The 27543-nt window shown below is 49.1% G+C and overlaps 10 protein-coding genes across 14 annotated transcripts; 6 read left to right on the forward strand and 4 right to left on the reverse strand.

Moving 5' to 3' along the window:
* The first annotated feature begins 4071 nt into the window (after positions 1 to 4071).
* H257_03854 (hypothetical protein) lies at positions 4072 to 5533 on the forward strand. Its single transcript, XM_009828143.1, has one exon. The coding sequence runs from the start codon at positions 4148 to 4150 to the stop codon at positions 5384 to 5386; it is 1239 nt and encodes a 412-aa protein (XP_009826445.1). The 5' UTR covers positions 4072 to 4147; the 3' UTR covers positions 5387 to 5533.
* Positions 5534 to 6043: 510 nt separating this feature from the next.
* H257_03855 lies at positions 6044 to 7233 on the reverse strand. 2 transcript variants are annotated; one of them, XM_009828145.1, is made up of 2 exons: positions 6502 to 7233; positions 6044 to 6453 (listed from the first exon to the last, which is right to left on the reverse strand). In XM_009828145.1, the coding sequence occupies exons 1-2, from the start codon at positions 7166 to 7168 to the stop codon at positions 6227 to 6229; spliced, it is 894 nt and encodes a 297-aa protein (XP_009826447.1). In that variant the 5' UTR covers positions 7169 to 7233; the 3' UTR covers positions 6044 to 6226. The 2 variants fall into 2 exon arrangements, with proteins under 2 accessions (XP_009826447.1, XP_009826446.1); XM_009828144.1 differs by having other exon boundaries at positions 6044 to 7233.
* A 192-nt stretch (positions 7234 to 7425) lies between these two features.
* Positions 7426 to 9946, forward strand: H257_03856 (hypothetical protein). The gene is made up of 2 exons (XM_009828146.1): positions 7426 to 8789; positions 9039 to 9946. The coding sequence occupies exons 1-2, from the start codon at positions 7460 to 7462 to the stop codon at positions 9893 to 9895; spliced, it is 2187 nt and encodes a 728-aa protein (XP_009826448.1). The 5' UTR covers positions 7426 to 7459; the 3' UTR covers positions 9896 to 9946.
* A 1902-nt stretch (positions 9947 to 11848) lies between these two features.
* H257_03857 (hypothetical protein) lies at positions 11849 to 13368 on the forward strand. The gene is made up of 5 exons (XM_009828147.1): positions 11849 to 11897; positions 11983 to 12052; positions 12106 to 12233; positions 12289 to 12368; positions 12426 to 13368. Exon 5 carries the CDS (start codon positions 12682 to 12684, stop codon positions 13282 to 13284), a length of 603 nt encoding a protein of 200 aa, XP_009826449.1. The 5' UTR covers positions 11849 to 11897; positions 11983 to 12052; positions 12106 to 12233; positions 12289 to 12368; positions 12426 to 12681; the 3' UTR covers positions 13285 to 13368.
* H257_03858 (hypothetical protein) lies at positions 12365 to 14696 on the reverse strand. 3 transcript variants are annotated; one of them, XM_009828149.1, is made up of 4 exons: positions 13779 to 14696; positions 13526 to 13639; positions 13402 to 13462; positions 12365 to 13346 (listed from the first exon to the last, which is right to left on the reverse strand). In XM_009828149.1, exons 1-4 carry the CDS (start codon positions 14586 to 14588, stop codon positions 13321 to 13323), a joined length of 1011 nt encoding a protein of 336 aa, XP_009826451.1. In that variant the 5' UTR covers positions 14589 to 14696; the 3' UTR covers positions 12365 to 13320. The 3 variants fall into 3 exon arrangements, with proteins under 3 accessions (XP_009826451.1, XP_009826450.1, XP_009826452.1); XM_009828148.1 differs by having other exon boundaries at positions 12365 to 13462; XM_009828150.1 differs by having other exon boundaries at positions 13526 to 14696.
* A 1184-nt stretch (positions 14697 to 15880) lies between these two features.
* Positions 15881 to 16758, forward strand: H257_03859 (the record flags this gene model as incomplete). 2 transcript variants are annotated; one of them, XM_009828152.1, is made up of 3 exons in its annotated part: positions 15881 to 16398; positions 16444 to 16593; positions 16648 to 16758. In XM_009828152.1, the coding sequence occupies exons 1-3, from the start codon at positions 15886 to 15888 to the stop codon at positions 16756 to 16758; spliced, it is 774 nt and encodes a 257-aa protein (XP_009826454.1). In that variant the 5' UTR covers positions 15881 to 15885. The 2 variants fall into 2 exon arrangements, with proteins under 2 accessions (XP_009826454.1, XP_009826453.1); XM_009828151.1 differs by having other exon boundaries at positions 16444 to 16758.
* Positions 16759 to 16977: 219 nt separating this feature from the next.
* H257_03860 (hypothetical protein) lies at positions 16978 to 17848 on the reverse strand. Its single transcript, XM_009828153.1, has 6 exons — positions 17707 to 17848; positions 17635 to 17663; positions 17474 to 17557; positions 17337 to 17409; positions 17192 to 17274; positions 16978 to 17134 (listed from the first exon to the last, which is right to left on the reverse strand). The coding sequence occupies exons 1-6, from the start codon at positions 17789 to 17791 to the stop codon at positions 17066 to 17068; spliced, it is 423 nt and encodes a 140-aa protein (XP_009826455.1). The 5' UTR covers positions 17792 to 17848; the 3' UTR covers positions 16978 to 17065.
* A 401-nt stretch (positions 17849 to 18249) lies between these two features.
* Positions 18250 to 19777, forward strand: H257_03861 (hypothetical protein). The gene is made up of 3 exons (XM_009828154.1): positions 18250 to 18721; positions 18784 to 19223; positions 19322 to 19777. The coding sequence occupies exons 1-3, from the start codon at positions 18259 to 18261 to the stop codon at positions 19655 to 19657; spliced, it is 1239 nt and encodes a 412-aa protein (XP_009826456.1). The 5' UTR covers positions 18250 to 18258; the 3' UTR covers positions 19658 to 19777.
* Positions 19778 to 19806: 29 nt separating this feature from the next.
* H257_03862 (hypothetical protein) lies at positions 19807 to 21891 on the reverse strand (the record flags this gene model as incomplete). Its single annotated transcript, XM_009828155.1, has 8 exons — positions 19807 to 19994; positions 20057 to 20121; positions 20186 to 20503; positions 20557 to 20726; positions 20794 to 21075; positions 21126 to 21302; positions 21381 to 21464; positions 21511 to 21891. The coding sequence occupies 8 exons, from the start codon at positions 21889 to 21891 to the stop codon at positions 19807 to 19809; spliced, it is 1665 nt and encodes a 554-aa protein (XP_009826457.1).
* Positions 21892 to 23795: 1904 nt separating this feature from the next.
* Positions 23796 to 26090, forward strand: H257_03863 (hypothetical protein). The gene is made up of 8 exons (XM_009828156.1): positions 23796 to 24256; positions 24308 to 24391; positions 24461 to 24637; positions 24699 to 24986; positions 25052 to 25221; positions 25273 to 25614; positions 25677 to 25741; positions 25821 to 26090. Exons 1-8 carry the CDS (start codon positions 23846 to 23848, stop codon positions 26018 to 26020), a joined length of 1737 nt encoding a protein of 578 aa, XP_009826458.1. The 5' UTR covers positions 23796 to 23845; the 3' UTR covers positions 26021 to 26090.
* Positions 26091 to 27543: the final 1453 nt, after the last annotated feature.

Raw genomic sequence — 27543 nt, forward strand, 5'->3', positions numbered from 1 at the left:
AACTGAACTACTCACTAACTGACTAAACTAACTCTATACTAACTCTAAGTCTAAATCCCCTTTTGGTCCCACCAATCAACGGAGCCTAGACCCGGCCTTTCCTGACCCTAACCCTTCCTGCTCGCACCACACACCGCGCCGCCCGAAGCCGTCCACCACAGACCGGGCCTGGGCGCCCAAATGTCTCCAGCCAGGCGCGTTGAGTGGGTGCTAAGACTACGGGTACTGTATGTCCATCTTGGCAACGCAACACGGGCACACGACACAATTCATCGGGCAGATGGCCAATTACTTGGGCACACAGCTAATTATATCGGGCACACCGCCAAATATATCGGGCACACGACCTCGGCGGGCCAAATTAAACGGGCATATGGCTAATTATATCGGGCACACCACCAAATATATCGGGTGCACGGCCAAATACATCGGGCATTCGTCCAACTTAACTGCAAAAAGGTGTAGTAGTATTTTACACTTCTATCCCGAAAATTTACAGTTTTGACCCCACCAGGCGACTGTAAAGTCGCGGAAACTGTAAATTTTTACGCAAGGCTGCAAATCGGCCAGATTTAGAGCATCCCCACCGGTAAGACTGTATAATCAGAGTGTAAAATACCATTTTACACTTCCTGTAAGGTAATGCATCAATTATTGACACTGTTTTTGGTCAAGTTTTGGCCATGACTTCAAATCCCAGTAAGTCGAGAACGAGAACGATTATTTTAATGCAGATAGCACCACAAGAGAATATAAAACGCCACCATTTTTTTACGTATCATTGAGCATGATTGGACTGCATTTCATATTTGTATCGAAATTAAATGTTTTGAGCTTTATGGTCAGGTGAACCAATTCATGACACTCCTTAAAAACCTTGATGTTTGTATTCGATTAAATTAATATGCAAAATAATTTGATTAAAAATATAATTGCATGCATTTCGCAATACGTAATAAAAATTTACATGAATTTAATTAGTCAGCGTAAAAAAATGCAGTCACATTTTAATTCCGCTGTCCGGCCATACATGCCTACGAGAGCGTCACGGCAGTTGTGCATAGCTATGTGATACATGGAAGTACTCACTTTAGAGCCATCGCTACCATAGACAATGAAGCAGCAGCGTATTGCTCCTCGCAACGAGTGGATGGCATCCACTCTGCCACTACTGTTGTGATCCACAGCAGTGAATTAAACGTCAAAGGTATCTAGTTGACATTCTATTTAAATACTTGTATTTTTTTGTTTGAGATTAAAAAATCTGACCACATCAACATTGAGACGTGTAATAAAATATAGAGACGAATATTATCATATCCAATCATACAAGGCCAACACGAAATATCGAGATGTTATTGGCTAAAAGTCAGACAGTATCACAATTTGGTGCCGGGTCAACAATTGATCCTTTACAGATAACGACGGAATAAGTGACCCCGTGGTACTAAAATTTCGTATTGATTTAAGTATTCTACTTTTCGAAGTAGTTTGTCCCAATACAAATTTGAAGTGCTATTTCGAAGTACCACAGGGCCACTTATTCCGTCGTTATATGTACCTAGTTTGAATTTCATCAACCCACGATAAAAAAATCCGCATAACTACCATATCCGGAAATACGTGGAATATACCGGGATCTGTAACTCATGATACCAATGATGGGACAAAATTATTACTACCGTAGTACTTGCTAACATGTTTTTGGCTCATTCGTCAAAACTGTATTTTAGTTTTGGTGCGTCGAAACTGTATCATAAGAGCCCCATCAGTGCGACTGTAAACGCTATTTTACAGTTCTAACGTTATCCGGATTATTTACAGTTTTGACAACCCAACGGGCGCCTGTAAAATACAGGAAACTGTAAAATTTTACCGTGAAAATCGGCCAGATTTACAGTTTCGACTGTAATATACAGTTTTGACGAATTAGCCAATAACATGTTATCAATAGATAATTTTGCCCAATCATCGGTGTCATGTAGTTGACGGAAAGCCAACAATCACTTTCCTTTGAGCAAATTGATTCGTTGAGTACAGCCAAAGCACAACCTTCGCTGAGCAGGGAGACATTTTCAGGTGTGAATGACCGATTTTCCTTAACGTTAACAGCTTACTTCCATCAATCAACACATTAGAACAGTCTTATTCTCAACCGCATCGTCCATGGCGAGTCCATATACCTAAAGTAACGTTATAACGACCTTGACCAACTAAAGCGCGGGTGAGATTTGCCATTCTGTAAATTGACTATGATACCAAAATACAGTAGTGATAGCATCCCCATCGGTGCGACTGTCCCTACAAATTCGAGCATCTTCAGCCTGACAATCAAGGGGTAGGTTGGAATGGCGGCCTACTATTGACTACATAGGGCGGGAAGGTGGTCAAGGATCTCACAAGTCGATTCCATGTCATCACCTCGTCCAAGCAAACTTACTACAGTACACTGTACAATTGTATTAATAGTACCCGTAGTACTACTGTAGTATGCGTCCCGATTCATTTCCGGATATGATATTTATGCGGATGTTTTACAGGTTCACCCCTGGAAATCGCGAAATCCAGTTTGGCCTGGGCAAAACTTGCGAAACGTAATATAATTTTGAATGAAAAGTTGGACAAGTTTTATTTAAAATGAGTATAAAATGTTTTCGAGATGTAAACAGCCCAGTCTACATTTTGTAAACTGAAAATTCAATACTTTGACCTAAGAAAACCCTACCTAAACTTTGTCCAAGCTCTTCCAAATTATTTGTCCATTCAACTCACCAAGTTTTCAACGATTATGTAATTAGATTCATGAACTTCGTTTTGAGTGCATTAATCGTGTCACCAAAAGTATTCTATTTTCGTTTTGAAGGTCGACCTGTCGAATTAAACACGGTTACATATTGTGCCAGACCAAACTACGGAAGTTTTCGCGATTTCCGAAGGCCACCTGGGGTTGACGAAAATAAAAAAATACAGGAATTGTAAAACGGCATTTTACGGTCTGTTTATACAGTCTTTCTGATGGGGATGTTCTTACAGTTATTTTCATTTTCCTTGCGAGGCTCCTCTGACTGTGACCATGTTGGGCAAGATTGATGAACACCCCCCCTTGACGACTGCTTAGATGACTCTGCTCTCCCTTTGTGGTTCAAAATCTTGCAATACGGTTGCGCTATCAAGTGGGCCATTTCGATGGCAACACTTTGCCACGCATCGATGGTTGTCCATAGTGCAGAATGTGTTCGGCATTTCGATGTTTCTGAGTTTTGTCCCGCGCTGGCTGTCAGCTTCCTTGCAGATTCAGCAGCCCTTGCATATAATACAATTTACCATGTATATCGCTACGTTTCGTCTACGCTTGTGGTATGTAGCCACATGACGCACACTGCGTCGCAATCCTACAGACACCTGAATCGAGCTGCATCCTTGGTGGTGTGCATTGTTGTTTGACCTGCAAAGTGTACCTTAACGTTACAGTACCGGCACAGTACTGTAGCACGGCGTTCAATATCAATAGGGGGAATGTTCTTCATTTCGACGACATTGGACAACCCGTACACTGTTTCCAGCCATGTGGAGTTGCCGAATTGGTCTGTTGACTCTTCATGTCATTGATCCTCCGCTGTTCGATTTGGTTCTCCTCTGTCGGTAGCAGAATTTGCGACGAACGCACGATGACGAAATTTGGATTTTATAGCATGTATCGATTTTATCTGTGGGTTTGTATACTTCAAGCACAAAGCCGTGTTATATTTAAATCCAATGATGGCGCCCCAGAATGTAGAATCTTGTGATAAGGTACGAAAATGCATATATAAGACTCAAAAAGCGATAAACTCATCATCCCAGATTAAAGAAGTAGTCCCAAGCAGTATATCAAATGTAATATAGCATATATCATCTATGATTGCGTACTCACATCAAGCTCAGTTTCAGATGTGACGTTCAGTATCGGATCCGCCGAACGTGCACAGAAGTTGTTCCCCAACCCCTTCTGTTTGGAACGAGCCAATCAGAGTCGAGAAGCGGGCTGGATATTTTCGGGCCAAGCTGTTACTTTCGATAATCAAATGACTTGGCATTTGTATACTTTGGCGGTGTAATTTATTCGGCAACCCACTCCATTCCACAACTTCGCAGGACGTGAGGCATCATGGACAACAAGGACGACCAGGACGCCGAGCACAAGTCAGACGAGGACGAGGCGAAGAAAACGACGCAGCGGGTCGGTCCGCGATCGATGCTGGAGGGAACCGAGGACGACAAGGTCGAATACCGATCCATTTCGGCCATGTCGGCTGCCGCCCCACCAGCGTTTGGCCGGTCGTTTGGTCACATGCACGGCCCGGCGCTCGGTCTGCCGGCGCCATTTAGCATGCGCAAAGCTGCTTCTGCCGTGCCGAAAGCGTCCCAGTTCGCTGCTGTGCCTGCTCCATCGACCATTCCCATGTTAGACACAACCAGCTACGCGAATACGTCTGTGAAGCCCCTTCCCGCGGCCCCATTCCGACTGGAATTACATTCCCATTTCCACGTCAAGAACTCGTCCGTCCAGCGTGTATGCATGGTGATCGGCCAAAAGCTGTTGGACCTCGGGACTGACTTTGTGTTCAAGCCTTTGAAGGGCAAGTGGAAAGTGTCGAAAGTCGACGGGTCTAGCATGGTCGAGTTCAATGTGGCGCTGTTCAAGACAGGCGAGGCCGAGCACGTCGTCGAATTCCAGCGCCGACAAGGCGACATTGTCAGCATGATGCACCTCTATGGCGAGGTCGCCCAGGCGTGCAAGAAGCAGCAGATGCTCACGGGGGCCGGCGCGTTGAAGCCGCTCAAACACACACGACCTGCCGCCTCCCCTACATCGCCGCAATCCGCGCCATGGAGCACGTCCGATGACATGAAAGCCGCTGTCCAGAGCATCCATCAAATGATGGCAAGCCACCATCACGACGTTCAGATCCAAGGCATCCTCGCGAGCATTTCCCTGTCGTCGGTCACGTCGACCTACCGCGACTGCTTGTCCCCCCTCGTGCCGCTCTTGGTCTCCCTAGCCCATTCCACAGTGGACCAGGTCAAGCGGTGCGCGTCGTTTGCCCTGGCCCGCCTCTGCAACGACCCCGAGTGCCGTCGCGCATTCATGAACTCGGACGGATGGGAGCTGGTCGTCAAGCTAGCGGCGGGCGGCGCCGGCATTTCCTTGGACTGCCAACGGGAAAGCCTGCATGTGCTGGAGATTCTGTGTCCATTGTACTCGCATGAACTGTCGGAGGCCGACGGCGCCGCGGCGGTGCTAACGCTTCTGCAAGACTGGCAGTCCATCCCCGATCCCCGACTCAAGAAACATGCGTGCGGCGCCCACCACGCATTAAAAGCTGCCGGCATGTTAGCACAGTAATTTACCACCCTAGGAGTTTAGAACAAATAGTGTGGAAACAGCAGCAACACCCCTCGGTCCAATGGAAGACGTCGAGGGGGGTCAGTCAGTCGCTACGTTAGCAGCTACGGCTTTGGAAAACCAATGAAAGCCAACTTTCATATCTTGTTCTCGTGTGTCTCTGATCGTTGCTTGCGAACTGCGTTGACTAGCCACAACCTGAGCTTGACTTAATGGCATCACCATGATCATGTACAATAAGTTGCTGGTTATCCCTACTGTATGAAGTACTGTTTGGATGACTGCCAAAAATCTCTCAAACGAAAATTAGCTCGTCAAATTCTTCCGGATACAGTAGAAGAATTTTGGGGCAAACCCAAATTCTTTTAGTTCTGGAAATATCAATTTATAGAGGCTTTGATGTATTAATTTGCATATATTTTGGTTTGTGCACCAGAAACAGTACAGCTGTATGCGAAGATTGATCTTTCGACTTCGCATCGTACAATTTTGTGGAGGGTTTTATTTTATTATTATTACAAAAGAAAAAGTATGTTTGCGAGATTTTTGGGCTACTAGTATCTATCCACGTCAATAATTGTTCGCAAATAACGTTACTATAGTATCGTGCCATCCCGACGGACTTGTACCGGTATAGGAATATAAGGACCAAACGTATTTGAACGTACTGTACTATTAATAGTACTTCAGTATATACTGAGTACTAAGTACTACTTAGTATATTCCCAAGAGCACAAACACTTGTGTACATCTCTAAGTATGACTCTAGCCCAGTTTTGCTGACTCTCCGAACCTTGAATAGCAGGTTTCAAGATGCAGTCGCCGGCGACTGTGCTACTACTACAGTACTCCAACCCACTCGTGGGTTTCACAGTCGTACTGGTACCGTTGCGTGCGATGGAGCACCGTGTGCTGGTGGTGGCGGCCCACCTGGTCGATGCAAAATTGAAATCGCGCCTTCACATCAGCCACGAACTTGGGCCCTTCGGCATATGGTGACGTGGACCACCGGCTCAAGAATTCCTCGTCCGATGCGTCATCGATCCACGTTTGGAACTTAGGCTCATCTGACGGTTGCAATGTCAAGCTAAGGCGCGTGTACGGTCCCAACGTACATTCCAAGGCAGGACACGTCTTCAACAGATGCAGAGGAGTGGAAGGAGTGCACGCCATGCGTTGGTTGAACAACGGACCGCGGTATGTGTTGGGAGCGAAGTCCACGCTGGAAGCAGCACAACCAGCGGCAGATCCAATGCACAGGGCACCTCGGGCTCGTGGAAGTGCGAACGCAGACGATGCGTTCGGTGGAAGCGTGTTGAGCGGGCCAGTCACCCACAGCTCCACTTGAAATGGACGGGGTCCAACTTGCATGGCCGACAAAATCGACTCCACGATGGCATGCCCCGTGCCGTTCTCGTCCTCGTAGCCACCAACGACGTGAACTTTCGTGGTCGAAGAGTCGTCCACCGCCCGAGTCGATTTCCAGTGGTCAAAGAGGAACCGAACTTGCTTTGACGAGTCCACGTGCGCGAGACAAAAGCGCGCCGAGTCGTGCAGCATTACGATACAGCACGTCGTGGCGTCGTCGGACACCAGCGCGAGGGGATGGCTATGATACGAATAGGCCAATTCTCCTTGGCCAACATAGAGGTACGGGATGCCGTCGGTAAAGTCCTCGTGGGGTTGCGCGAGATGGGGCGCTTCTAGGAAGGAAGCTGCCTTGGACTTCAGCGTTGTGTCGCTGACCAGGTCATTGAGCGTTGTCGACTTGGCCACTAGCATTTCGAAAACGTTGTGGAAAGTTCACTGTCATAATATTGATATTTTTGTAATAAATTTCAAAAACATGAGCATAAATTCCACAATATTTCGCGTTATTTTGATGGAATTCTAAAATCCCGGATAATCCTCCGGATAGGACTTGGTGGAAGGGAGATTGTGAGCAGATTTGGCGCGAACCATCATCAATTAATATACGGATTGTTCACTTCACATACAAATATCAAGTGTATAGTAGAGGAAAATATTATTGCATTCCTCAACTTTCGACTTCGAGGAGACGTTGGACGACAGATGACGGCAAGTATTGAGAGCACCCCCGCGGAAGTCCAAGTGGATCTTAATGAAGTCCTGGAGGTAGCGGACGGCAAGGTGCCCGTGGATGATGAGGCTGAGGAAGTGGTGGACGAGAAGCTCAAGCAAGTCGAAGACGAATTGAAGCTAACGCGGGAGCAGGAGGACGAGCCGGTCGACGACGCGTTTAAGAGCATCAGCTATGCAAAGCGCGTGGAAAAGTTGGATTCGTTGTTGGAGAAAGCTGGGGCGTACTCCAAGTTTCTCTTGTCCAACATGGAGGCCGCACCTGTGGAAGCCAACGTGGTGGTGGAAGCAGCAGCCCCGAAGAAGCGAAAAGGGCGTCAACCCAAAGTCAAGGAAGGCGCGTCCAAGCTGCAAAAGATCAACGAGCATCAAGCGTCCGCGCATTCGGTGTCAGAGATGAAGTTCAAGCAGCCGTCGTTGTTCACGGGAGGCACGTTGCGCGCGTACCAGCTCGAGGGCATCCAATGGATGTGCAATTTGTTTGAAAACGGTTTGAACGGCATTTTGGCCGACGAAATGGGATTGGGGAAGACGGTGCAAGTGATTGGAATGCTGGCGCAACTCAAGGCCAAGGGCGTCCGCGGGCCGTACCTGGTGGTGGCGCCGCTGTCGACGTTGTCGAACTGGTACAACGAATTCCGAAAGTTCACGCCGACGATTCCCGCCATGATCTACCATGGCACGACGCAAGAACGCAAGCAAATGCGCGTGCAGCAGCTGAAGCGAGGGACCCAAACGAACGCGGACTTTCCCATCATCATCACGTCGTACGAAGTGATTATCCGCGACGCGAGCAGTTTCAACGCGATGGGGTACGTGTGGAAGTTTATGATCATCGACGAAGGCCACCGGCTCAAGAACATGAACTGCCTGTTGATGCGGGAGCTGAAAAAGTGCCGATCCGAGAACCGGCTGCTGTTGTCGGGCACGCCGCTCCAGAACAACCTGAGCGAGCTCTGGAGTTTGCTCAACTTTTTGCTGCCCGACGTGTTTGACGACTTGGCGTTGTTCCAAAGCTGGTTCAACTCGTCCAACGCAACCAACGCCAGCACGTCCACGAACGACATCATTTCCAAAGAAGACGTGCTAACCAACCAAAAGCAAGGCCAAGTCGTGTCCAAGCTGCACGAGATCTTGCGGCCGTTCGTGCTGCGCCGGCTCAAGGTGGATGTCGTGCTCGACGTTCCTTCCAAGACAGAGATCGTCGTGTATTGCCCCATGACGGACTTGCAAGCGTCGTACTACAAGTTGATTGCGACCAAAGAGTTGGCCCAGGCGTTGACTGCAAAACACGGCAAATCAGGTATTGTGACTTCGCTATAATTATATCATTCGTGCGCGGTTTGTGTCTATTGAATCACACTGGAGTTTTGATTGGCTGACTATACACTTGTCCTATCTGTAAGAGCCAATCAGATCCATTACAGAAAATTTGATTCGCCAATAACATCGATTCGTGACCGAATCCACAATACTTACGTCGATAAATCGTGCTTTTTTTCATGTGTGTGGAAGATGGGTTGGATTCACGGAAGCACTTGTGTCGTAATAGCCAGCACTGCCATGACCCTTCGAAACATGGCGATCCAACTGCGCAAGTGCTGCAACCACCCGTACTTGTTTGACGAAGAAACGGACGCGACGGGCAACGTCGTGACCGGCGACCACTTGATTCAAGCGGCGGGCAAGCTCGTCGTGATGGACGCCATGCTCAAGCAACTGCTGGAACGCGGCCACAAAGTGCTCATCTTTAGCCAAATGACGCGCGTATTGGACATTCTCGAAGACTATTTGGTCCACCGGCAAATCCAGTACTGCCGGTTGGACGGGTCCACCCATTTCACGGAGCGGCAGCGCTCGATGGACACGTTCAACGACCCGAGTGGCGGCTTGCAAGTGTTTTTGCTGTCGACTCGCGCCGGGGGGTTGGGGATCAACTTGACGGGCGCCGACACGGTCATCTTGTACGACAGCGACTGGAACCCCCACCAAGACAACCAAGCCCAAGATCGGTGCCATCGCATCGGCCAGACCAAGGACGTGGTCGTGTACCGCCTCATCACGGAAAACTCGTTTGAGAACCGCATGCTGCAGCGCGCCAACGCCAAGCGCACGTTGGAGCGCGTCGTGCTGTCCCGTGGAGAGTTTTCGTCGGCGTCGGGGGAAAAGGCGCCGACCCACACGAGCTTGACCATGGAAGAGCTCGAGGGTCTGCTCCAGGACGACATTCAGATCCGCCAGGAAGCGACCGGCGGCATTGCACCCGATGAGCTAACCCTGCTGTGCGACCGACCCCAAGTGATAGACGCGTTTGTCAAGAAAACCACCGACGTGCCCCGCGAAACCAAAGGCTATTACGTCGTCGATACCGCTGCCTCCCGAATGATGGGAATGGACAGCTTCACTTAAGTTTATAATCAATCATATCATGCACATTTAGACATAACTAATGGGGTAACGTTACGTAGTACTTACTGTATGTATCCACCATCGTCGTCACTCCCCTAGGACCAAAATGCGTCTTAGACGTACCGTACGCCTAAGACGTACGAATTAACTAATTTGTCTGAACCCTGTTTACTTAAATCAAGAGAAGAAATCTTCATGAAATTTTATTGAGCGACATGAGGAGGGGCGATTCTGTTCTGTCTATATTTAGCTCACTCATTATATATTTACTTACAGTTAAGTACTACTTAGACATACGTCAAAATATACTTATTCGTCTAAGACGAATAATTAACGTAGAGTTCCAATTTGAGAGATACTTGAAGTATGTTGTGGAACCAGCGCGGCATGGGTTTCGACGTCTGAAAACTTATATAATTCAAGACGAGCACTGAAACATCGATTTTCACAGTATCTATCACATCCCAACGTCCCATTTTCCAAGCAAAACACCTCACTGTCAATTCCATGGGATCAACAAGAACAATACTACGTAGTAATTTACAGTTACTGTAAAAAACTAGTTTAACGTTAAGATAACTTAGGGTGCGTCTGGTAACATTTCAAAAAGAATATTCCATTTTCTACCACAATGGGATTAACCAAAATACCATTTTCAAAATGGAGGTAAAAGGTCCATTTTGTAATGTGGCGTTTTGGACCTCTTCAACGAGTAAATCCCACGTGGAATTATTGGATTTGGGTTAAAACTCTTCAAGCAAGATATGTTCCAATTTTGATCAGATTTGTTGAATTCGGCCCCAAAATGGCGTTTTGGGCCTGAATATTGCAATATACTTCGAAGTATCCGTTTACCAGACGCACCCTTAACCAATTTAGGATAACTTTGTATTGCCCAATCACACCTCGTTATTTGTTCGAGTCAAAACCTCTGTCATATAATGCTGACCATTCACTCACGTGAATGAAATGCAAAAACGGCGTAGAAGCCATCGGTAACAGTCATTCAAGATTGGGTTCGAAGTACCCTAGTCGACACGGGCCATATTGGGTCGGATCTGAGGTTTTGTCGAGTGTTAAACTCGGTGGACATCCATCCACAACAGAAATATAACTCTATAAAACAGTACCCTTGTATAAATTATATGCAACCTCTTGTAACTGCTTACCTTAAACACAGAATTTTAATGCCCCGACATATACATACTTTAAGATAAAAAAAGTTATCCTAAATTGGTTATCAAAATGTGAGTACAAATGCTTAGAAAGTAGCAAATTTACCTGTAAAGTTCATCGCCTAAACTGATAATTCGATTATGCAGTCAAAGCGGCGCGTCTTGTCTATTGTAATCACTATTCAAAACTCAAATATCGTAACGGACTCAAAAGTTATGTCCATTCTACTCCGACGCCTCCAAAAAAATTATCTTAAATTGGTTTTTTACGTTACGGTAACAGTACGCGACAGCTTCGAGGGTGCCTTTGAGCATAACTTTTGTTACAAAACTGTTAGCCAAAAAAGTGTAATATGTCATATGACTGTAAAGAGGTACTCCGAGTATTTCTAACTACTGTATGTAACTAATTTCAAGGATCGTTGCAACAGTAGTACTGTTGTTACGTACTCCGAGTAATCACTTGGGCCTCCTGGCATACAAAACCCCAGTTATTTCTGGCACATAGTCAAATCAAGTGTAAGTTCAAAACAACTCCTTAACCCCGGAATAGCATTGTATGTACCGGTAAGCGCAAGAGGTCCGGGGGCTCTTGGTAAAAATGATTACGTAATAACAGCGAGGGACTTGTTCTTATAAATACATGTGGAATCTACTCTCTTCAAGTTGTATACGTAGTACACCAGTAGAGTACAGTAGTGGACTTCTGGAGTCCAGTGTGCTGTGTTGCTTTCTATTGGACATAAATGGACCAATCACACCACGTGTGAACGCACCCCAAATGTCGTGGCGCGACGATCGCCGTGGGACGACGCCGCCTTCCAACGGTGAGTGACATGGTCTGCTTGCTTGGCATGAGGGGTCGTGCATGCATGCAGCAGCCATGATACAAGTGTATCCACATACATGTAGGGACACCCGTACGAAAGATCAATGGCCCCCTGGGAGACTTGTGGAAGAAGAGGAATAAACCCAACCAACCGTACGACAGCTACGTTGTGTGGTGCTTGACACACGTGGCGGGTTTCTTTCTAGGCAACACGAACGAAGCCACCCTTATAGCGATGCGCTGGGTATGGAAGAACACACCGTGTTTGAGCACGGGCCATGGATCGACATGTGTCGTCACGTGGGCATGGCCGTCACCGAAGGCCAAGTGAACGGTACATCCGCCCGCTTCAATGCAACATAAACGACGGATGCCTCACGTATGTGTAGGCGGGGTGGACTTGGGCCGACTGCCCATCAACACGGAGCAAGTGTCGGCGGGGTATCAATCGACGGGAGTGATCGAACAAGTTTGTACACCTCGCTTGTCAGTGTCGCCCGTACTAGATGGTTGTGTGGTCTGGTAGGATTTCTTGCTTTTGATTCGGTCTAGCAGGTACGTGGACGAGGAGATCGTGGCAACGTTCCACGATCCGTTGGGCTGCATTGACGGGTACTTTCACCGCGATGTCGTCGACGCTGTGGGCGCCGCCTTAGTCAAGAACGCGGCCGTTCTTCTACGCAACGTACACCCAACCCTCTCGACCCGAGAATGCACTTCATCCTAATATCTACACCATGGCCGGTGGACGTATATATGTATGTACATAGGTGACAGTGTTTATGCCAGTGGAACGACGGCAGCAGTACCTCAACATTTGCCGGAGCAATGTCGTTCGAGTCTTCCCTTCGACTTCCGAACATGCCGACGACGTCGCTGTTTTCAACGCCAACCAAGCGGCGACACTCGAGCGCGGTACCTTTGTCTTAGAAGATCCGGCAGGGGAAGCCACGACGTCAGCGGACCTGGTGGCGATGACCCAGCGTCATGTGATCCATCAAAGCCATGCACAGCGAGCGCCGCCATCGACTGCTTCCAAGGGCAAACACAAATGGGCTTGGAAATCGTTTGTCCCCAAGACGAAGAAAAAGCCGACGCAGCACCTACAGGAGGACCACGAGTCCAATCCACAACCCTCCCCCTCAACCTCTGAGAGCCCCCGCAGTCCCCCAGTACCAGCCCCAGCCAAACAACCTCGACGCATGCCCACCTTAGCACCTCCTGCAAACCAAGCAATCTCCATGCCTTCCACGGCGTCACATTTCTCCATCCCGCCAGTTCACCCATCGAGTCTCCCCATTGAATCCCGTTCGTCCACATCCAAGATGACTCCAGATGCCCTGTCCTTGGCAGTGGACCAAGTTTTGAACGACGACGACTGGTGACCATTGAATAATAAATATACTACATACGACCAACGACTACCGATCTTGCAATTCTTGGGATTCTAGACCATTGGGATTAGAAGAAATCAATTGTTTTGGCAATGCTAGGGCACGTACGATGGGGAGTGAGGTTTCGCAAGAGCACAAGCAACCGTCCTGTACACACCATCTCCACGACCTACAACAAACTTGTCATAACCATCTAGTAGTCCTATACTAGTAGTAGTAGTACTAGACGTACCAAGATCAGTACGTTAGAGATTGCAAGAGTCGTGCGATACAGTTGCTTGTCGCCAAACCCGGTCCAGCCCCACACGACGAGAAACAATATGTCAAAAGCGCAAAACGTGGTAAACTACATATCAACAACAAGCGTTATACGAGGAACCACCGTCATTGGTACTCGCTCTATTGATAATACATTTCAAATTAACAATATCATATGAATAACCGTTATATAAAGTATACACTATTTTGATAATACTAGTACGTACGAGGAAATACTGGCGAATGGAAAAGCTAAAGCTGGACGAGTACCCAAAGATTGAAAACAGCATGCGAATCGGGTCAATGTATGACATGAACACGAGGAACATGACCAGCTTGAGCATCATGTCCACAAACACAGCAATGCCCAGGTGATTCGCCGTCGTCAGGACAGTCTCGACCTTCATCTCGTCGGACGCCGGCGACGACTCCTCGATCACGGCGATCGGCGACTGGCTCGGAATAAAGTCGTCGCCAGGTGCGGCCGACGACGATGTCGACCGCGGAGTCATGGCAAACATGTGGTCAACCACGTAGTCTGGCAGTACCTCCGTCTCCATCTTTTCCTTTTCAGACGGCCGCGCTTTCGACTTTAGTGGCGCCAGCCGCGGCCGCGTGTCCACGATCGATCCGGGTCGACGGAGGTGGAATGCCGACGTGGACGATCGACCGCGAGTCTGTGGCAAGATGAGGTATGTCAGCTGGACTTGGGGCTCGGATCGACGTGGCATCATGAGGATTCGAGGTGGTGCAGGCGATGGCTGGTGGGAGTACGAGGTGGTGCTGGTGGATATCCGCATCGAGGGCCGAGGTTGGGCCGGACGAGGAGTGCTGGCGATGGGTGTGAGAGGTGTGCGTGGACCGCTAGGCGGTGTGGCTGGGCAGTAGTCGTACGGAGACGACCTTGGCTTGGGAGTTGCGCATATGTTGCCATCGTCTACGTAAGGCCCTTCGTTCCCGGACGTGAGCGGCGGAGGCGTGTCCGGTTCAGGATACGGATTATCGCGGTGGTGTATTGGAACGCCCCTGTCTGTCATAATGTAGTGCTAGCGCAGCGTCGTCAATGTCGGAGGACGTTGGGTCCACTGTAACGAGGATTCTCTCGCCAGTGTTCAGGGAATAGTGCGGCTGTCAAATGCTGAAATACTCCTTCCAACGAAAGATTAGGTTGACTTTTGATAAACCAGGCATATTCCCCACCCAATCGTATGCGACATTCGGTGGCCTTTCTCAACTTTTGGCCAATCAGGAATAGGCAGTGAAACATGCGCATTGGTTGATGCAATTGTTGATTTCCAAAGAACCGAATTCGGGGCGTCTGGTTCATTTACGTACATATGCATTATTGTTGGCACTTTCAACGTTACGAGAAATTCAGTAGTACCAAGCCTCGAAACTGGATGATATATCCAAGGCCCTTGAATGATAGTCGGTCGTTACTCCGAGGGTATTACTCGTATATACATACTCCGTCGAAGTACTCTTAGGTAAGTTCGAACATTCGTGAGAATTGTATTATTACTATTATTAATAATACCGTACCGGTATTTATACAATGTATACCTATGGGCACAGTTCCGTGCCAACACAGTTCCGTACCACGGCTTTGATAGGTCAATTCGGTCGATATTTGACCTATTATAGCCAATAGAACGCGTCTTTATATTCTGATACTCGAGGCTGCATTTTTGCATCCGGATAAAATGGCACGGATTTGTTTTCAGCCTAACGTTATCGAGATTTTGAATATTCAAGGCCATTTTACTTCCAAACTAATGCGAAATTCGATACAATTTCAAGTCACACAATCTGCATTTTTCCTCGTGATTAAAAAACACTACTCGGAGTATTATAATAGCAAATTGGACGTCAGGAAGATCTCCAACTGAGGGCCTCTAAATGTGGCACGGAACTCGGCCCTTATCTATACTGTAGTATTGGACTTGACCCATACCGTGCGTTTGGGCAAAACGAATCTTTCGTTTTCAAATACTGGTCGGATTTAGCTCGTTCTTTTCTTAATCGCTTCGTCTTGAATTAAAGATGAATCCCCAGTTTAGTGAAAGCTAAATATGAATGGTGATAAACTTATATGTGCCTTCGCGACATGGGGAATCCACTGATTTCTCCCTATATTCGTACCGGTACTGTATATACCTTCAGATCTGAAAAGTGATACTCGGAGTACATGGGGGAAAAGTTATGGAAGAATTAACCAATAACGTTACAGCCCAAACGCACGGTATCGGTTCGTTTTACATTAAACTTAGCCAATCAAACCTCATCCGAACGACACCAGGCACTATCATTGGTGGACAATTGCAAAAGTTGTTAATGGATGAATTATGCGAGCGCCAACGACACCATCCGCCCTTGTCGGCATGTCCCGACCTCGCTCGCATTCCGACGGCCAATGCTGGCTTCCACCTCTTCGTGGGCTCGGCAGAAGCAGCCAGCAACGCCACCATGATGCAGGAACTAGGGATTGGCGCCGTGCTGGCGTTGGGCACCAAGGCGCTGTCGGAAGTGGAAACTGTCAGCATTGACATTTTGGACATGGAGCAGGCTTTCCTCATGCAACACTTTGACGCCTGTTTTGCCTTCTTGCATCGGCAAGAGCAGCGCCACGTGCCAACGTTGGTGCATTGTGTCTACGGTCAGTCTCGCAGCGCGGCCATCTGCGTGGCGTTCCTCATGCACTCCGAGCAATTGTCGCTTCGACAGAGTTACGATCGGGTCCAAGCGGCTCGCCCTTGCATCTACATCAACTCAGGATTCCTGTCTCAACTGGCGTTGTTTGAAGCCATGCAATGCCAGCTTCTTGGCTCGTCGCCTGCCCATGCCACGGTGAGTGCCGTCTCCCCCGTTCGTCGTCGTTCATGGTTGACGTAGTTTCGACTGCGATGGACCTATGAACGTCATGTCAATCATAATAAAGGGCCTGTGATGCTGTATCCACAGCCAACGGCTATGGCCGCTCCCACCATAAAGCGGATATTCTGCAAAAAGTGCAATTTGCACTTGGGGGTGGCTGACAACGTTGTACGAATCACACCTAAAAGTTCTCAAACGCGTCCGACTGTGCCTCTGTTCCAGGTACATCATGGCCACAAAGGTGGCAGCCCTGCAACAAGCTGCGGCTCTCTGTACGTCGAGCCACTCCCGTGGATGCATCTGGAGGTGATTATTTTGATATACATGACGTGACCAACCCTAGAAATATCTCACGCAAAAAGCGATTAGACTGACCAAGGCAAACTGACTTGTCCTCGCTGCAGTTCCAAGATCGGACTATTTAACTGGAATGGACTCAAGTACGTACAATGGGACTCTACCGACGCCTCGATATCTGAGGTCGTTTTCTGCTAACAAATAGTGTGAATGGTGACTGGCGTAGGTGCACGCTAGGTACGTATTGCCAGCCCGCCATCCTCCTCTCGTCTGCGCGTGTAGAAACTCGATGACATCGTAACGTTCACATGTATATTTCCATGCTCATGCGAAGGAGCTTTGTTCACGGCGACTTGGCTTCCAACTGGTCCAAATCATCTTGGGTGAACACATACATGCACGATACATCCACCTGCACACACACTGCGTGAATGTGTGCCGGGACTAGCGTACGATAGATAGGACGCACCTTTGTATCGTTGAACTCGACACCTTCTTCCGTGAGAAGAGTTCGCTTGTCCTTCAAGTCATTGCACTTGGGGTCCGTGGAACCTACAGAAACAACATGTACTAGTTTGTCAACATGACTCAAATACTGGTCATGGAAAGCCAACCTCGAAACCCATGGAGATCTCTTGAAGCAGAGACGACTCGATGGCAAGGAACTTGTGGGGCAAATGGGTTCCGCTAGAATGGTCAGCTATAGTCAGGACACCGTACACGTCTGAGAGGGCGAAGCAGACATGCATACTCGCAAAGCTTGGCCGACTCCTCGTGGCCCCGACTGGATGGCTTTGGCGACAGTGCCATACGTTGCAACCTTTCCAGCGGGAATCTACAGCACCAGCCAATATATGCTTTCTGGTCACCTAGGTTGTGGCCAACACGACAGGATGTACAGTGGCGGAGTACCAGACTGATGAGCTTGTACACCTTGATGTCTGCTTGAGATTGTAAGGGAAAGCCTGAATTGAGTAGGCTTACCATGCTCCGTGACTGGTTTACCACGCCAAATCAACTTCTTGCTGCCAGCTGCTGCTTTCTTCATGCCTGATCCCTTTGTGCGCATTCGTGTTCGCAACGGCAATATGGAAGCGGTGGGAATTCCAACACGGACGATTTCGCGCGAGAAAATTCACAATGGAATAGATGAATATTTGAAACATTATGTAAATTTTGCTTTATATCTATATTTTTTAAATTGCAAACATTGGGGGCGACGCTAGGCCTCCGACATGAATGTCTTGCGTGAACGCATTCGACTTCAGGTAAAATGTGCTGATCCTTTGCCGATTAGAATTTCCCCAAGATCGACGCTCAGTATACTTTGTAGACCGCTCCGGTCATTGTGCGAACAAACGAAATCGCCGATCGCAATTGCATCATTCATTTAATTTCAACTCTAAGTAGTGTACTACTTGGATACAAGTACACTATATGTAAATGCCAACCGTGTTAATGAGCTTCGAATGAAACCAAATAGATGAATTTGATCAAATTACACCTACTGTAGTACTTTTGTGAAGTGCTGCGACCATGGCGACCTCCGACTTCACCATAGCCACGCTCGTGGATATGTTTCCAAATGTCCCGTTGGGCAGGATTCGAACTGTGCTAGCCAGCACGCATGGCGATATGGATGCTGCCATCGACATGCTGCTCGACCCATCGAATGCAAGAAAGCGCAAGGCCAAACCCGACATCCGGTGCTTTTTCCAGTCACAATCAGTAGCGCGGCCACCACCAAAGAAAGTCCACATCACCTCGAGCACACCTGCAGATAGCCTCCACTTGACCATGGCATCGCTGGTGCCATGGGACCCTGCCAAGGACCCGCAGAAGCCGAAGCTCCTTACGTTGCACACGCTAAACCAGCACGTGCCTTGCCTATCGCTTCAAACCGATTTTCTTCCTCACGACCAAGCCAGTGACATGCTCACCGAGATGATGGCTGCGTCAGCCGACTGGATTCGAACGAAATGGGTCATAGTGGACCGCGGTCAGTGCGCACCCTGATGTCTGAACTCGAAATCTGACCTGCACGTGCATACCATGCTTTAGAAGTCGAGTCCCCGCACCATACACAACTGTACGGTTTGGAAGAAGCGCATCTGGCGCGGAAGGCGGATCTGTACACCAACACTGGCACAGCCGCGACCAACATGCAGCAGTTTACGCCCATGCTGCATGCCGTCAAAGACCCAGTCGAAGCAGCAGTGAATCACGCGCTGGCTTCCCGTGTCAGGCATCCGCTAGAAGCGCCGGGGCCATGGGTGGCCAACCTCGCGCTGGGCAACGTGTATCGAACCTCCGACCAAAGTGTGGGCTCTCACTCGGACACGATGACGGAACTGGGGCCGCGACCAACCATCGCATCGTTGACTCTTGGAGCTGAACGAGTATTTCGCATCAAGCGCCTCGCGACAAGCACGACACCGGCGCAAACGTTCAACGTGAAATTGCCGCACAATTCGCTGTTGATCATGTTTCCTCCATTTCAAGTAGTACACGTACATATTGTACTCGAGCTTAGGCTCCGTAAACACAGCATCTACGGGACGACGAGTATAACTTGGCTTGTGTGTTTTGTGTGTGTCAGGAATGTTATCGGCATGAAGTCCCCCCACAACAGCCGTGGCAAGTCAAAGTCCATCCCGTGGCCGGCGAAACGCGAGTAAACTTGACGTTTCGCATGATGCGAGCCAACTACGTGCGCCACATGCCGCAGTGTCGGTGCGGAAAGCCCGCGGTGCTTCGAACCGCCAATCGGCCGTCAAAGAAACACGTGGGAGAGTACTTTTACATGTGTGCTGGCTCCGTGCCTGCTTCGTGCTCGTACTTTTGCTGGCTAAGGGATCGACTGCCCTTGCTGTTGGAGGGAGCAGCAACCGCGACGGCTTCCAGAGATTATGGTGTTGATGATCAAAAGTCGTAGTATAGTCCGAATAGTGCTCGTTCACGTCCTGATTTTATAAATTGGAATTGTACCCACGCATACGTTTGAGAGATACTACAGGCAGGGCTCACGTGTACTACGCAGTAAATGTTTGCACATTTACAGTCAGCGTTACATTGGTTTTGTAGCTAAACCACTTTGGCGTAGGGATTTGGGCCGTCCAAATCCGTTTGGTGCTGGCGCAGCGTGGATGCTCTCAACAGCGAATAGTCGAAATGTGGGTAGTCCGCAGCATTTGCCACGTACGAGCTGGGATGCCACTCGATGTCAAAGCTGTCCACCTCAAAGTCGCCAAACAGGGTCTTGTATTGCGTTACTACAACATGGCAGATTGTTACATAGTAGTAGTTGTTTGATCGAGAGAAATATCGCCCAAACCTGCTTCGTATGACAAAAAGTTGAACCCACATCGATCGGGGTCGTTGTCCAGCACGACCTTTGGCCTAACAGTACACAGGACCACCCCCAGCTTGAATGATTTTGCACTTAGAAAACAATGGCCGTTACTTGAAGGTTGCAGCCAAGTTTTGCTCGAGCATCGGAATCAAGCAAAAATCTCGCGCCGAGCCGGTCTTGGCGTCGTGCTCCCACATACACATGAGGGTCATGCGGTCGCCCCATGTTGTCGTGTTGCGGACGTAGTAGGTTACGTCGTCGCTCACTTTGCATTTTGTCGCATCCGAGCACTTCAAGTCGAGGGTCTGGACGTTGGTCTTGGCAAACATGCGGGTGACATTTGACATGCACGCGTCAATGCCTTCGCTGGCACCGGGAAAAGCCGTGAGTTCGTCCTCGACGCCCCCACACGCATACCAGTTTATGGGGCTACACGACGATCCACGATTAAACCTATTTGCGTAATAATAGAGGAGGGGTACTTGTAACTGTTGGGGCAAATGGTGCGTTCGCCCCACGCGGAAACATCTTGAAGCCACCACTGCAACGAATGGCTGCCCGTGTTTTCTGCTGGCACCCACGAGTTCTTGACGATGAACCCCCCCACTTCGCCTTCGTGGTTTTGAAACGCATCGTTGTAGCCCACGAGTTCCTACGTGTGTATACAACTTGAATGAATTTCCCCGTTCGACAAGTTTAATGTTGGATGCACTACGAACCATCGCATGACCGTCGTCCAGCACCATGCCGGCATGGGCAAAGTACTCCCCTTCCATGTTAGGGTTGTCCCCATCGAACACTGGTACACAGCATGTTGTAAGGGCAAACGAAGGCGGGCACAACGTGCACGTTTCCAGCTGACAATGGCGATCGGCCAAGAATGGACCAATGCACGGGTAGTAATGGTTCACGTTCACTTCGGGGGTGCCGACAATCATGGACTGTTGGTTAAGAGCAAGGTGCTGCTTGATTGAGGGCGTGTCGTACAGTGTGCGGATGCTCTATCGATGTCGTAAGTGCCCAAACATTCTCAACCGAAGACTGTTCGTACCTTGACGTTGAAACGAACGGGGTTGAGTGCGAGCGCCTCATCTAGCCCGGGGCAGTCGTGGTCATGGCCTTCCTTGAAATACGGGCATACTGCAGTCGGCAACAACGAGTTCTTCAATCCATTTCGAAGGTAATACAGCAACGCTGGTTCACCGCCATCAGTCGAGTTGTTCGAAATCTACGGGAGGGACGATCACGCTAGCGCTCCAAAAATTGTGTTTGGGGTAAACAATCAATCCCTAGCCAGTGTACATACGTTGCTGCCAGCCGTACGACACGCCTTTTGCTGGGGCGAAGTTGGCTCGCCAGTACACAACCGCATGACTTCAATGCCGTACGCCTAACAAAAGTCGATTCGTCGAGTTTCGATAGGCAAAAGGTCATACCTGCTGAGAGAACGCCACGTATTCATCGCTTTGAAGCCACCCGTTGCGCAGTCCATGGTCTCGGTAGGACCATTCCAACGTTGAGATGGTGGCGAAGTCCCAGCACGTACCGCGATGACCTTGATCTCGACGGGGCGTGACGTTCTGAACTGCAAATTTCGACGGGAGAATAGCGGGCACTTGATGTCGCTGCTCGCGTTGAATCGCCATGAGTGTGTCGGTGTTTTGTCTTGCCACCACCACGATGTAGGCAAGGGTGGCCAAGTTGATGGCCACGAAGGCACCGCCGACTTTGATGGCCCATCGACTGTGCACGGCTGATACGGCGATGTGATCGAGGTGGCCGCTAGTGTCCGAGCCATATTTCAACGGCACGTTCATGGCTCCAGCTTGGAACTTTTCAAATGCACGTGGGAAACTGGCGGTCACCAAGATCCAATTCGTAACTGGGCTGCTCCACGAAGATCGTTGATTGGTTCGTTGATGGTTATAAAACGGTCGAGACATTTGAAAACAGTGAAGTGCCTCAGTTACAAGTATGCGTGTTTGGAGTTTTGATAGGCAAACCACACAATACCAACAGTAATGTACTCCTACTAATGTTTCCTACAGTACTACAGTACCGTTGCGTGGTTGATAAAGTTAGCTGTATAAAGTGGACGAGTTGTTAAGAGGGAAATAGGCATGTTGATCGCTAACGGTGTCGTGCTCTAAACCGGCGTTGTACACCCCTATCACTAACTGTAAACACGCTAAGATGTGATGATTGCCTTCACTGAAAGCCTTCTAAGCCCCGGTGCTAGCGGAAAATGCGCATGCTAACGTGTGTGGGTCGTCGTCTGTACAACGCAGTCTCTGATGCGCCTCGCCGTCAAGGTTTCTCTCCGGACAGGGCGGCAGCTGTAGTTCGGCCACGTTGAGAACCACGACTCCCCCAAACACAATTCAGGCCATGCAAATGACGCAACATCGGGGGCGTCTATGCACACGCGCCGCGTGGCTAGGGCCGCGGCACCGCCTCGTCGAATGGTTTAAGTTCCTAGCCATAGAGTCGAGGGGTTTAGGGGTTGCGTTAGAATATTTTTGGGATAACATTACGTACTAGTATTCAACTGCAATGGCTGCGTCATACAGCCAGCACCACAACCTGACATTGATGCAAACACATGGTACTGTAACGCTATTCCATGATTCACAAACCACTGGTGGCTGCAGTCGAGGTGTACAAATCAGCTGGTAGTTCGTCAGGCGGCTACAGATTTCTCCAATTACGTCCGTTCAAATTGCTCATTCACGCCTGCTTCGCCTCAACCACAAGTCGAATTTGGGGCGCCTTATAATCGCAAGTCCGACGGCTACAGTATAACGAACTTACGAACTTATTCCCGCACTTTTCGTCGAGAAGCCACAGACGAGTTGGTGACGGTGCTGTGGGTTGTCCTTGAACCAGCTCCATCCGAACGATTGTCCAGCGTGCGCTCGCTTTTGCTGAACACTGAGGTCGGAACAACCACGATTTTCATGCGCCGCTTCCGGTACAGTACTGTACAGTAGGCCCCAATCAATTCCTAACACGAGGCGGCGTATTATGTACTATTACTAGCTAGTACTACTAGTATTAATACGTAGTACTTCGAGTATTACATCTGTACCGGTAGTCACAGTACCAAGGGTGAAACCGCTGGGGTGTTTTATCGAACCGAGCGAGTTTCAAATATCGAACGTGGCTACAGTCGCATGCATGAAGTTTGCCAAAGATCTTGCCCATGGTCCAATTCTTGGTAGACATCCTCCGACCTTTCTACGGTTTCCCCTCATGACACGAGGAAAAGTCTGCTCGCCATTGGTCACCATTTATGTTGGACCTCCCTGGAAGTTCCCCCAACCAGCAAAACAACTTCAGGACCACAGAGTTCTCACTGTCAAATCCATTTCAGCAATGGATTGGAACTGGGTCGCCGCTGGCTGGCTACATATATTGCCCCTCCCTGACCATGGCCACAAGGCAACGAGTTTAATTACTGTGGTGGCTACGTTGTACTACGTAGTACTAGTACTGTACTGTAGTCCTACATGATATCACCAGATGGTGTCCAGGTCAGTCGAATCGAACCAACCACCGACGACGAAGTACGGTGGCCTTTCACGTCGTAAAACCCATTTCGCGTCCTCGTCTCTTGGAGTTTGTATACGAGGTCAATAGTAATAATTAAATATTATTACTACATGGGCAACTTGACTTGTTATAGCGTGGATTGTTGAACTCTTTCAAGTTCAAGTTGCCCACAGCTTTCACTTCGTCCGCCCACAACGCAATTCCCCTCGCCTTGATCATATGTCCGACGACGCTCGTGTAGTGCGCATCCCCCTCAAGTACGGAGGCGACGACCTCCAAGTGAGCCCCCGCCAGGCCGGGCGTCACAGCCGGTGGGTGTGGATTGCGGGCGGCGTGTTCCTTGTCGCCAACATCGTTGTCCTTGGCAGCATTGTCATTGTGGGCAAGTCCGTGGGCGAGTCGCTGGTCCACATCAAGTCTGTCGAGTCGCAACAAGCCATCCAAGCGTTGAGCGCGTCGACGTTGCCGTCAAAGTTTGCTGTCCAGCACGTAACCCCTCGCCAGGACCAAGCGCACCGCGGCACGTGCTGGGACTTTGCCACAATCGCGTATTTGGAGTGGTCGTACCGCGCCAACGGCGTGGCTAACGGCTGGCTCAAGGCTGAAGAGTACGTGGCCTTCTCCGAGCAGGTACTACAATAGTAACTCCAATATTGAACGATTCACGAACCAACGATGTAGGCGTACGGGATTGAAATCATGCGGTTGTGCGCTGGTCCGGAAAACTCGCCCCAGCAAGTGGCCTGCCGCGTCGCTGGTGACTTTGTACGTTGCTAATAGATGATGATTGTTTTTGATTGTTTGATAAAAATACTAATAATCATGGGGCGTTAGATCTGGAACCACACAACCGAAGGCGGCGAAGACTACGACTTGTACTACCTCCGCGACGGCCTCAAGAACTCGGTCTTGCCCACGGCCGTGTGCCCGTACTTCAAGCAAGGCAACGAAGACGTGTGTCCTGGCCTCGACGCTGCATTGGAGCACAACCCTGTCCAATTTGAAGTCAAGGTTCAACCGATCCCCACCTGTTATGTCCTTGACGGCTCATCATACTGAACCGGATACGTAGAGCATCTCGACGTTCTACGATGACCCGACGATCAAAGTGCAGTTGTTCACGCAGAAAAAGGCACTGTCCATCGGCACGCCCGTCGTGAGTGTGTCACACTACTACCCGTGCATCGGACCGTTCCTGAGCGATCCGCACTGCCAAAAGGACAAGGACACGTGTACGTTGTGTCCGTCTGACCTGTCGCAGACGACGTGCTGTGTGCCATCCCACGGCGGCCACAACCCCAACATGGAAGGAGAGTTCTTTGCCCACAGTCGCATGTCGTACTCTGGCGGCCACGCTATGGTAATGAAACGACACTTTGCAGTTTGATTCTTTTGATTTTGTACTTGATCGAGTGTGTACTTTAGCACCTCGTGGGGTACAACGATGCGTTCCGCAACCATGAAGGGGAAGTGGGGGGGTTTATCCTGAAAAACTCGTGGGCTGATTCCCAAACGCGGGGCAGTCACTCCTTGAAGTGGTGGCTCCAGGAAATCTCCGACTGGGAAGAGCGCACGATCTGCCCCAACAGCTACAAGTAAGTGGATGCAAAACGAGTCGACTGTTCGTAGCTAACTTGGCCGAGTAGCCCCACCAACTGGTACGCTTGCGGCGGCACGGACAACAATGCCGACTTGGTGTCGCCCACCAACGCCACGGCCACAGTCGTGTATAACAAGGGTATTGAGGACTGTCTCACCGACACCACGCGGATGTTTGCCAAGACCAACGTCCAGACCCTCGACTTGAAGTGCTCGGATGCGACACAGTGCAAAGTCAGCGACGACGTAACCTACTACGTCCGCAACACGACCGACTGGGGCGACCGCATGACCCTCATGTGTGTGTGGGAGCACGACGCCAAGACCGGCTCGGCACGCGACTTTTGCTTGATTCCAATGCTCGAGCAAAACTTGGCCGCGACGTTCAAGTACAGCAGCCCTTTCAAGTGCAAAATCGAATCCTCGTACTGATGGTGCTTGGCATGTGTAGGCCCAAAGTGGCGTTGGCCAACGACGTTGATCGATGTGGTTTCTACTTCTTTTCGTATGAATCGGGTACGAATAGATGGGTTTATGATAAGGAGGTCAAGGTAATATGTCACAACGATCTCATGGATTTGTTGTTTACCGTTAGCGCGCCAGTACTTGCGACAATTTGGTGGATTTTTCGTCAACGGCTACGACATTGAGTGGCATCCCAGCTCGTACGTGGCCAACGCCGACAAGTTTCCATCGCACAACTACACTTTGCTGCAACAATCGACCTTCCGCCAGAACACGGACGACTTTGTCGGGCCTCACCCTTATGCTCATGCGATTAAGTCGCTGCCTTAGTTAGCTATGACCGTAGTTTTGAGCGTGTTAATGAACCAAATGGTTGACAGTGAACTCAATCGTTTTGCGGGACTACAGTGTGCATATATATATACCTCTTGGAGTTTATTGTAGCTAACGCCTACATATATCTTCGAGTTTATTGCGAATAGACAATAGGGGGCTACGTAATTTCGCACCAATCCGACATTCTCGCCTCAATAGCCATCATTGCCGCCGTTGGGCGGTACTAGTAAGTAGCAATGACGTTTAGGCATTGGCTGTGTTTTGAAATCTGTGATGACGGGGGGGGTGGGGTATACGGATCATTCAATGTGAGACGACCAAGAACTGCCTCAAGCGCGTTGCGTAAATCAAATTCGCAACCTTCTTGGACTCCAATGAGCCCCCGGGCATAATTCTTCCCATGATTGCCGATGGCCAAGTGAGCCGCATATTGCCATCCTATGATGGACAACCATCCCATGGAGTTAGTTGGGCGAGAGTGGCGAAATGACATCTCTCTCTTGTGCTTTCGCAGAGTGGTGAACTGAATGATGAACAAATTGAGTGGTGGCGCGTACATATGTGACGACAGCGGTCTTGTTGCCCATCCAACCTGTGAACGCATCCATTTTGACTTACTGTACTGTTAGTTGATGGATTGCAACCGAGAAAGATTCGCCGACAATGGCCTCAAATCGTGCGGCTGTCGTCCGAGTGATCAACAACCCCCCCCCCAGCACGAAGATATCATTTGGCTCTCATCACTGCATGGAAAATAATACCATAACGTCATAATACAGAATTCGTAAGGTGAAACAGTAGGTTTTAGTAGGCTCGCAAGGTGAGCTGCCTTACGAATTCCATAAATCGATCTGAAATAGTTCAAATTTTATTGAATGAAGCTTCATCTTTGTATGGAATAATTTAAATTCCTTTCAACGCATCTTTTTGATGAATTCGTAAGGCAGGCTGCCTTACCAAATTTCTGTCCAATTATATGATAGAAAAGTGAAAATAACTGGCCAGTAGGGTCGTTCTATTCTCTTTACTACTACTATTAATATTAACAGAAAGGCCACGGGAGCTATAATCACTTTTCACGGTAGGAAAATGGAGGTATCGACATGGAACTATTCCCACCGTCTAGCAGATGCCACCCCATTCTCGGGATTCACAGAATACACCTTCATGAACACGCGTAAATGCTTTCAAGTAGAAGTACGAAGATCTGTGCGAGTTAGAGATTCTTCCGTGTAAGCCAATGCTTCGCCATCATGGGATGGTACTAGAACGTTTGTTGGACAAATAAAAAGAACTACTTTTGTTTCATCCAATTACATGAGAGCAGCCACATCAGCGAACTTAGACTCTACCACTGTAACATAGTTGTTTGTTCCCAAACCACTGGGAAGTACCACATGTGTTGACGAACATTGTAGATTGACCTTTGGGTTGACGCGAATGAACTGAAAGGCATTCAGATTGGGAAATCTCGTCCATCCGAGCGGGTTAAGACACGTAGAAATACCTCCAAAACG

This window comes from Aphanomyces astaci (genome assembly GCF_000520075.1).
Source record: "Aphanomyces astaci strain APO3 unplaced genomic scaffold supercont1.6, whole genome shotgun sequence".
Taxonomy (NCBI): domain Eukaryota; phylum Oomycota; class Saprolegniomycetes; order Saprolegniales; family Verrucalvaceae; genus Aphanomyces; species Aphanomyces astaci.